The 10,232-nt window shown below is 44.9% G+C and overlaps 1 protein-coding gene across 1 annotated transcript in view; it reads right to left on the bottom strand.

Annotated features, from left to right (window-relative positions):
* Nucleotides 1-9,967, bottom strand: part of ARID1A (AT rich interactive domain 1A (SWI-like)) — a gene marked incomplete at its 5' end in the record, with an annotated part of 19,271 nt that extends 9,304 nt beyond the window's left edge. Inside the window, 8 exon segments of the mRNA XM_009703834.1 lie at nucleotides 2,610-2,817; nucleotides 3,350-3,559; nucleotides 5,844-5,953; nucleotides 6,039-6,184; nucleotides 7,450-7,765; nucleotides 8,389-8,556; nucleotides 9,265-9,354; nucleotides 9,727-9,967. Coding sequence (XP_009702136.1) covers nucleotides 2,610-2,817; nucleotides 3,350-3,559; nucleotides 5,844-5,953; nucleotides 6,039-6,184; nucleotides 7,450-7,765; nucleotides 8,389-8,556; nucleotides 9,265-9,354; nucleotides 9,727-9,967 — 1,489 coding nt within the window.
* Nucleotides 9,968-10,232: the final 265 nt, after the last annotated feature.

Here is a 10,232-nt window from a genome sequence, read left to right as displayed (position 1 = left end):
CTGGAGACATTCCCTGCGTCGCTGCCATTTGGTGTTTGTCCTCACCCCCCGCCGTCCCTCCCACTCACAAATTTACACACAGTTGGAGCTGGGCCAGTTCCACACTCTGGGAATTAAAATCCAACAGCAGACTGATTATGCTTCCCCAGGGACACGCTGCAAGTTTCTGAGCAGGAACCCAGGAAGGTTTGCAGGAAACTCGCGCCGGCTGCCGGTGAGGCCATACCCACTCCGCTCCAGCCAAAATACTTTTGCTTTTTGAGGGTTATGAATGCACACTGCATGGAAACAGCTCCGGCACCAAAAGCTCTGCCTAGATGATTGTCCTGCAAGGCCTTCAGATGCTCTGCAGCCTCAAAAAGTGGTTAATGGAGAACCGTGCAGTGCGATCCTCGTAATTCACAAAGTTATGCAGTAGTTAATTTGACATGAAGTGTAAGCCAACACCAAGAGGTTTTAAAGTCTGCAAGGAGAGCAAAGCACGTGTGTCTGCGTGGGATGACAGAGCCCTCCATCCAAACGGTGGGACTTCAAAATACCCCACAGTCGTCCACTCGGTTTTTAAACAGGGAAGTTATTCTCCGGCAGGGTGATTTGCTGGGGGACAGGTCTGTGTGCGTGCAAGTCTGGAGGATGCTGCTGGAACAGCCGCTGGAACAGCAGTGCCACTGGGACTCAATGCTCCTCTACGGCTCTTAAGCCTGGAGCTGGGGTTGAGCGAGCAATTTGTGATGTGTCCTGCACCCTCAGCTCCTGCCCATCCATGGGAACACGAGAGAGGAAGAAAGAAAAGTGAAAGGGGAACATGAACATGCTGACTGATAGGGCTTAAAGGATCAGAGCAACCAACCATGCTTCAGTGCTGCCTCTGCATAGTCCTAGTTGGAGGAGTCTGGAGTAAGACAAGTGGAGAGAACAGTTTAAATACAGCACAGCCCTCTCACACAGCAGGAGTCAAACCTGTGGACTAAGTCAGAGACACACACAAACAGGCAGAGTTTGGGACAGCAGCCCTGCAAATTCCTACTGCTGATGAGCTGAAGCAAGAGATCACCTGTACCACAGCCCAGAAGGCAGACTCACGACCTTCACGTACCACCATATTAGTTAAAACAAAGTAAAAACTGATGCACCATTCAATCCATTCTGACAGGCACCCAGTGCTACAGCAAGTTTTAAGCGGCTTCCTAGAAGTCTCAGCCCTCTCCAAATAAACTCCAAATGCTCTTAACATCTTTGTTCCACTGCCCAGTATCTCAGGGGGCCGAGAAAGAGGTTTTGGAAAGAAAGTGGGGATGGATTTGTGGTCTAGTTTAAGCGGAACTCAGACATCACTTCAGACAAAGTTTGGTCTAATGACACAAAAGTTGCTTTATCTTGCAGAATACACCAAGGTTGAAGCTACACTGGGACAGGTTTCCCGACCAGTGAAAAGACATGATTTAGTTCTTTAGAAAAACAACGTTCTGTAACTGAGAGGACAGATCAATGTAGCTGCCAACAGAATATTCGGACAAGCACACTGTCGATCCAGGGCTTAGTAGGGCTGAGATACGACTGCAGTACAATGAAAAAAAGGTTCATTATTCCACTCCTCAGGAACTAGACAAAGATGATGCCAGGTTTCAGAACCAAAAAGGCATTTTTTGCAAACATTAGAAGAACTTCAATGCAGACGAAGTTTTTATTTCGCCTACATGAACAGGCTCCAGAAAAAACTGACCAGAAAAAGCATCTGAAGGTTTTACTTTTAAGTCAAACTGGAAAACTGAAGCTTAAAGGGTTGGCAAGTTCAGCAGCAATTCAAGCAATGAACTCAATTCAAATGAGACAGAAATGATCAGACTTTCCGAATACTAAAGAGTACAGCACACACTGCTAGCCTGGACATTTGCTCCCCTCTCCTTTTTTTTTTTCTCGTTTAACAAATCTGAATTGAACACTGTGCTTAAATACTCAGAAATTGGAGCGCCCCATCAAATTTGAAACTGTAGTTGTTCATTTTAAAGGGCTCAATGTCTTGAGCATCCAACTTGTACTAGGCTTACAATGCTCTGTGCACAAAGCCTCAGCATTGAAGACAGAAAGAAGTAATTCATGAGGAAGATGAGTGCACACTCACATCTAGCATTTACTCCCAGAAGCAGAAGGTAGCACGTGCATAGTCAAAACAAGCACAACTTTTCTAGCAAGTTCCCAACAAGGGTTGCTGTTACAATATGCAGAGATGACCTTCCAGGGATAACTCCAGACTTCTTTCTCCACCAGATTCTCATAAGGCAGTGATGTACTAGTAAGCATAGAGATGCGTGTATATAGGTACATAAATATTTTTAGGTTTTCCTTTTTCTTAAGCTTAGTAGAGAGGTGGGACACATAAAACCTGAACCATCCCAAGAGGCTTGACTTATTTCCAGTATAATTCACTCCCACATTACAAAAGTACTTAATCTACAGAACCACAGAACATCTAATTAGAAACACATTCAGGGGCTTTGTGGAAGTTTGGAACCAGCCTGGCCCACAGCACGTAGAGTCAGGCATAGAGTGCCAGAGATCCTCTGGTTCAAACATTCTTTGCACACCTTAAACCCAGTGTCTAAACTCACCTGGAGATGGAGGCTGTATCTTAGTCTGAGACTTCTTTGAATCGGCAGCTGCAAAGATATCTGGAGGGGGGTCTTCGCCTCGCTCAATCTTGCACTCAAAGGCATAGAGACACTGGATGTACTGCTTCTTCAAAGAACTAGCTGCACTACTGGACGTGCCCACGTTGAGATTTGTGGCTAACTCACGCCATTTCTTGTTCTTGTTGACCTGAGCAACCAAACAAGAGGCTTTAAACTCAAAATCCCAGCTACTTCTCCTCCAAGAAACTTCCTGGGGAGAAATCAACACTTCCCAGCTAACACAAAGGATGCAACAAGGGCTAAGCGAAACAGATACAGTTTTGTGTTCAAAACTAGTAAACTCTCTTCCTCACCTACAGAAAACTTTTCAAGCAGTGACAGACTGCAAAGCAAATTAGTCATGAGATCAGTTGACAGCCAGATGCAAAGACAAAGACAGCGTCACCAATCTTTGCACTGGACAAAGCAGGAAAAAAAGCACTTGCACTGAATCTCACCACAGACTCTTCTCAACCAGACATTTGGTTCACTTAAAGGATGCTGCGTTTTATAAGCATTATTTAAAAACGTAAAATCAACAGAGCTAAAAGGAAAGTTGTGGCTTACATCTAGCTACAAAGCTAACTTTCAACCGTGTTGCCCACTGGCTTGTGACTGCCAGACAGTGGGCAGCTCTGCATACAAACACCCCGTCACCAGGCTGGCTGCTGGACACCCACCTGAGTCAATCCTCCGATCTCCTTCACCGAGATGTAGAGCCGGTAAAGGTCCAAGGGTTTCCTGCCTACCGCTGGGAGATTGGTCATGCCCATGGCCTTCTCTTCGGTAAAGGCGAGGTAACGATCTACCCAGATCTTCCGCTCGGGCTCACCACCCAGCTCGTAGAGTTTGGTGATCTTCTCATTGGTTGTAGTAGAGGAACTGGACTTCTAGGAGAAGGAAAGAGATATCAGGACTGAGCAGCACAAAAGCAGCTAGTTCACATCTGAAAGTGTTTCAAAAAGGCCGCCAGGTAAGAGTTCAAAGTTCCGCTGTTATATTGAGAACAGCTTTATATTAGACCTACACTTGTCTCAGATCAACGTCAGGCAAGTATTATTCAACAAAGGCATCACAAAACCAGGTACCACTCAGGGAATTCAGAGAACATGTATTTTTAAAAAGTTAAAGGTTTCAGGAGTGCTACACACACCCAAAAAAACCCCTTTAAGACGACTTTGCAGAGAGCCATCTCTTTGAGACATCCTTTGTGGGCTCATTTGCTAAATATATGAGAAAACATCTAATTCAACTGCAAGTGAGATTCCCCATGGCTACTGCACTCTGCCAGGGTGAATACTGCCCTCCAGTTTGTCTCTTCTCTTACCCAAATGGTAGATGCCAGGTTAAACTGACACTAATCACTGCAAAGGAATAAAAATAAACACACCTCAAAGAAAAAGAAAGATTAGAGGCACCTCTTTGATGAATGTGTGCAAGAGGTCCCCCACCAAGACCATCTCTCTTCCCTTCCCTATTCGCTACCCAGATACGACAAACTCCCATATTGGTTTGCTATCGCTGCCATATCAGGATTCAGGGAAGACTGATATGGAAAGGTACGACAGGAATTTGGAATACAAGTTTACAGTTATGAAGTATCACACACTAGTTCCTACACATCTGATTCACTGAACTGTCCAGGTGTCTCTTTAGAGGTAAAATCTGTGGTCCTGCATCTTGCCTTGCTTCCCCCAAGTCTTTTGAGGTAGTGCATGAGCATATTGTTTTGTCCTTCACCGCCTGGATCACATACACTTGGAGTAAAGGTAGAAATGGTTTTGGCATTCTGAATGCTTACTTAAAAATTAACTTCCAAAGTAGAAGTGAACTTCAAATATGATGATATTCTAGATGAACCCCTACACGCAAGACTGCGCGTATTCATTAGCATGAGAGATAATCCTTGAATAGCACAGACCAGGAGGACAGAACAACCCTTACTTGTAGCTTCTGGCATCTCCTAGCCCAAGAGCAATCAAGTCCTTGTTTGTCGTAAACAGAAAAACAGATGCCAGAACACATGAGCAGAAGTAAGAGATCTTCTGAATCTTCTTGCAGACTGCAAGGTGGTACAGGTATCAAACTTGCAGAGCATTTATTTTCCTTTAAGTAGCAAAAGAGGAGACTATGGGCTCAGAAACTGCTTTTTTGGTGGATCTTTTGAAACTGGTAGCAGTAATGCACAGAAAAACACTCCCTGAAGAACTTGTTTCCCTGCTGACTGCTCTAAGCCTACATCAGAAACAACCTCTGGTTTGTTTACGCTTCCTTTGGCAGTTTCACTGGGGCAGGTGATAATTCCTAATACTAACTTGTTTTGCAAGTGAAACTGAATTGCTCCCCTCCATTCCTGAAAAGCTGATGAGTCCCAGAAGTAAAATCCTCAATTGTTTGAATTTTCCTGGTAAATCCTGATGAACCTCTTGGAACCACTGGCACAGCTGAAGCACAGCCAGGGCTGGACACATCAAGCGTAATTCATGTTGGACCTCCTTACACTGAACCCTTCAACTACACGGTCTTTACCTTTACACTTCTGATTCAAGCAACAGCGTAATTAGCTATTCATAGGATCTGGGGACTTGAATAAAGCCGACTGAAAAGGTACATCTGTTCAGCTACCTTCTCCCCAGTTAATAAAGGCAAGACCAGCCCACAACTGAAATGAGGGCACATAAATAAGGTGTGCCAGGCATCTGTTACGAGTTCAAGCTTCTATCTAGAATTTGAGTCATAAACGGGGGAGGGCATGTGAATTCTGATAGAAAAGTCCCTTTCCTGGCCTTACTGAGGGCTAGTGGGTCTCTGTGGGGGATGGCAGAGCTCAGGCTCCTTCAAGAATACTGCAAATATAGCCAGAGCCTACTCTAAAACACACATACACACAGGTTTTGAGACGCTTATTACGCTCAAAAAAGTAACACACCCTGAAAGAGAATATCCCACTCACTCGCCACACTCTTGAGTTAGAGCCATGGTCACAAGTAGCAGTCAGATCACATACTACAAGGACAACCATGCTAATGGAAGTCTGGTCAGGGTAAGGAGGATAAATCAAATTAGGTTTCTCTCGGGAACCACACTCACTACTAGATAGATGCACTGTTCAACCCAAGTTAACATGCAATGGTTTTATTCTCCCTGGATGCTGAAGAACCCGAAACATTTTACCTTTGACTTGGATTCTGCTTTTGGTGTCCCATCTGCCTTATTGTTCATTTTAGTCGCAGGTGTTAATTTGACATCCCCAAGACCCATCATTTCAGGGCTGGCTGCCATCCCTAGGAAGTTAAAAGAATATTTGACACTCATTTTCAATCCAGAGCAATGAAACCAATGAAATCCTAACAGTCAGCACTGCCTTACCTGCGGAGTTGTTAGCCATATTCCCGCCCATCGGATAGGGTGGGCCCTGGGGGTTTATCATGCCAGCCATACTGTTAATTCCCTGTCCATAAGGAGGTCCAGTGCCCATCATTCCCCCTTGATTCATGTTGGGATAACCAGGAGGCCTAGAGAAGGCAAGGAAGAAACAGACGCTTACTCCAAATACTAAGTATTAAGATCATGTCTCCTAAGGAGGCAGGTTTGCCAAAAGAAACCTTCTACAAAGGAAGGGGAGAAGTGACTTTCTCCAGCTTGCTTTTCCAGCAAAAGACCAAAGATCAGGTGCTCTCTTAAAGCTTAGCTACCCTACAGCCTAAGTCTCATTCTCAAAAGAAAAGGGGATGCAAACCATTTTGAAAGAGGGCTTTCAGTTCTGAACATTTTCACCCTTAATCTTGTTCCACTACATCCCCAAACTGAACTTCATTTCAGTTGTTAAGTTGCCTTTACAGGGAAGAACAGATCTGCAAATACTGCAGCCCTGCGCATTTACGTGAAAATACATTAGTTGCATAGACAAACAGTGTAGTGCTCCAGCCACCTTTAATGATATTCCTTTATTTCTTTCCTCTGTGTTACCCATACAAGCTACATTATTTGACACATCTCAGAAAACCTCATACACAACTGTCGCTCAAACTTGTTACTCAAAGGGACAGGCTTTGATGCCTTTATTGGCGTTTGGGAACCTGACCTCTTGGCAGTCATAGGTAACATCAGACAGTAGATTGCAGAAGCAGCCCTTAAGTCGGAATAACGAGCACAATGCCTGGTCAGGTAACAAATGCACCTAACAGCTTTACTGGGGGAGCCCAACTTATAAACCAGTTCGTGGCTCTCATGCTCCTGGTAGGCCACATGCACTGACTCCGAAATGTGCAATAAAAAAAAACACCCAACACAGAAAATAGTTGCAAAGTTCAGTGCTGAATTCCAGCTCCCCTTCCCACAGCTGCTCATCAAGGCCCTAAAAGGAAAAAGTTCATTGCACTGGACAAGTAATGCCTTGGTTCAGACAAATGCAGCTGGATGGCTGGCTGCTAGATTTATGGGCTTTACCACACACACAGCATCTTTTAAGTCACTCATGTAACAAAGACCAGAAAGCAAAAACAACTGAAGGGATTTCAGAGTTAAATAGATTTCACCTATGAATATTAAAAATTCCCTAAGCACGTCTTTAATGATGTATTCCAACACACTGCTTGTCCAAGCTTTAAGCTCTTCATTTTTCAACACCCAAGACTGATGAAAAAGTCTACAAGAAGGGTAAACCTTCAAGGAAGTTCAGTATTACCCCAAATTTGGGTTACTCCATCCACAGCTTTGAAACCCACATGTGACATAGGGAAGGGACTTCAACAGAGACCAGGGGAATCTCATTCCTTACCTGTTCTGGATGGAGTTGGCAGCAGCGTGCATGGCGGCAGCAGCCGCTTCTTGTGCTTTGCGATTCATGCCACCTGGAGGGGGGCACATCCCTGTCCCCACCTGAGGTGGCATATTCGCCATGTTAGGTCCGTAAGGTCTGTTCCCCATGGTTGCATGGCTCATCCTCCCCGGAGGAAGCCCGCTGTATGGTGGCACACCAGTCTGCCCATGCATCTGGCTCCCTGCTGCCATGGGGTTCATGCTTCCTGCCATTCCTGGACTGGGGTAGTTGGCATTGGACATAGCATTGTAGTTTGGCTGCCTGGGATAACCTCCTAAGGAGATAAAAAAAAGAGGAAGACAACATCATTCAACTAGTTAGTTTATGAATCACCATTAAAAAAAAAAAGTCTTCTATCAGCAAATATTTAAAGATCACTAACAGAGATGAGGGGGAGTGTTAACACCTCAACAAAAAGTCAAAGTACTTGGATATAAGCCACATAAAATGTGTTTTGACATAGCCAAGTAACAACATTGATTCAAAAGCTGCCTGAAACTCTCCCAAACCTCAACCAAGCAGAGTGAGCTAAATGGTCCAGGACAGGATGTAAAAAAAACTCGCTTAACCCTTTCCAGAACATACAACACCCAATTTTCTTTCTCTCCAAAGAGGATTGGCCCTTCTTCTCTATTACACTGGATGCACAACCTACATCTTTTTAAAATGAGGAGGAAGGACCCTACATTTAGAAGTACAACTAGCCCTAAAAGTAACATATTTCATCGATCTCAATATGAACAAAATACAGTTCCTTCCAGCTCGTGAGGAGCGCGGTATTTTGTATTACTCACACATTAAGAGGGGACAAATAAAAACAGTTTATCAAAGACAAGAGAGAAACCTTTTTTATTTGCTGAGCTCAGTTCCCACCTTGAGGAGCTAACCGTGCCTCACCTTGAGGTCCGTACTGCCCACCCTGGGGTCCGTAGCTTCCCATGGAGTTCTGCTGGTATGGCCCCATTCCAGCGTGCATCTGTCCTCCAGAAGACTGACGGGGAGATAAGGCTGAGCCAGGCTGGGGTGAGCTGTACTGGGGCATCTGAGGATTCCTCTGCATGTAACCTGGTCACCCAGTGAGTGGAGCAGACGTTATTAGTGCAAAGTATCCAGAGGTGCCACTGGACACACGTGTTTTGAAGAAACGGCAATCCCCACAACCCACTAACAAAATCCTTTCAGCAACAGCCTAGACAGATTTTACAGCGGTTGCTATTAAGGAGCCAGTGTTATCTGCTGAGATAACAGATCCAATTTCCTGTTTTAACCAGAAAAAAACAAAACCAAAATCAACTTAGTGACACAGGAGTAGACAGTACGACTCTGCAAACCCTAGGGGCTTCTTCATATTTTTTCTTTGTTTGTTTTCTCAGGACGACAACTGTATATCTTCAGCCATGAGAGCTGAAATTTTACATGCATGTTTCCCGCACACTGATCTTTCTCTCTTGGGGGGAAACAGCACACAATATTGTTGCGAGCACCCCTTATTTTGAAGCCTAAGGTCATGGACCTTGGACAAGCAACATTCACGGAAGTGCGTGCTAGAAGCCAGAGAAAACATCTTACAAGCCAAAGTAGCTTGGATGGAACATGAAGAGACCAACCAACCAGTAACAGCTGAATTTACTGCAAGGTGCCTAAACACTTGCAGCTTATACACTGGGGCAGCTTTGAAATGCTATCTCGCCACAGAATCCATCTCATCAGGCCAGGTAATTTTCAGTTACACATCTAGCTTTACAATTCAATCTTTTAATTCATGTCACACACCTCGATCTTGCGCTATGCTTGACTGGTTCATGGAAGGATGCATGATACTGTCCGACTGGCCACTGGGCGGTCGGGGTGGCATCTGATTGCCTACACCGCAAAAAGGAGAGTGGTTATTCACAAAAATTGCACACCACAAAACTCAGGTTGCAACAGTATTAAATACCAGAACCACAAACACCTTCAGGAGAAGGGTATGTTTCCCACAGTGAAGAAAAACAAGAGCAAGATCAGTCACATTAACCCAGCAAAATGCCACTGCTGGTTTACCAGCCATCCCACCCATCTTACTGCACCCTTTAGAAGTTACAGACATTTTAAAGCAAACAAATGAGATCACAGGACCTCAAAAACCACATAGTACTGACACCGGCCAATTCCTCCCCACCGGCCACTGTCATTCACTCTCCAGCTGCATAAGGCAGCCCCACTGAAAGACTGACACGTTCCGAGTAGCGTTACCTGGTACTGCAGCAGGTGAAAGCGGACCAGAGCGGGACTGAGCAACACTAGCTGGAGATCCAACTGGGGATGGGGAAGGTCCTCTGATGCCTGGCAGGTGAGGAGAGGTATGTGGAGAGAAAGGAGACTGAGCTGGGTTACTCTGCTCTCCTTGACTGCTGGAAATCCCTGATGTGCTTACTCCAGGACTCAGGGCTCCTTCTGTACCCATGGGTAGATCATCTATTGAACCAGACAGGTCCTGCAATACACAGAGAAACAGATCAGGCCAAAATAAAGAGACATGGGACTGTTCTCTCACATACCACTAAGAAAGAGTGCATTTCTCCCTTAGGCATACTACAAATAGAAATCAATGAACTCTGTTCACATTACTGTCAGTAACGAAGGCTGCTGCAGACGGAGGTAACTGCCAAATGTGTCTTATCCTGCTGCCTGTCTCGGAACCCAAGAGTTTCCTAGTTGGTTTGCTGAGTGCTTGCTAATGGTCCAAAATAACTGGCTAA

This window comes from Cariama cristata, unplaced genomic scaffold, assembly GCF_000690535.1.
Source record: "Cariama cristata isolate BGI_N322 unplaced genomic scaffold, ASM69053v1 scaffold8457, whole genome shotgun sequence".
NCBI classification, from domain to species: domain Eukaryota; kingdom Metazoa; phylum Chordata; class Aves; order Cariamiformes; family Cariamidae; genus Cariama; species Cariama cristata.
Note: the sequence above shows the minus strand (reverse complement) of the source record. Positions and strands in the feature narration are given on the sequence as shown.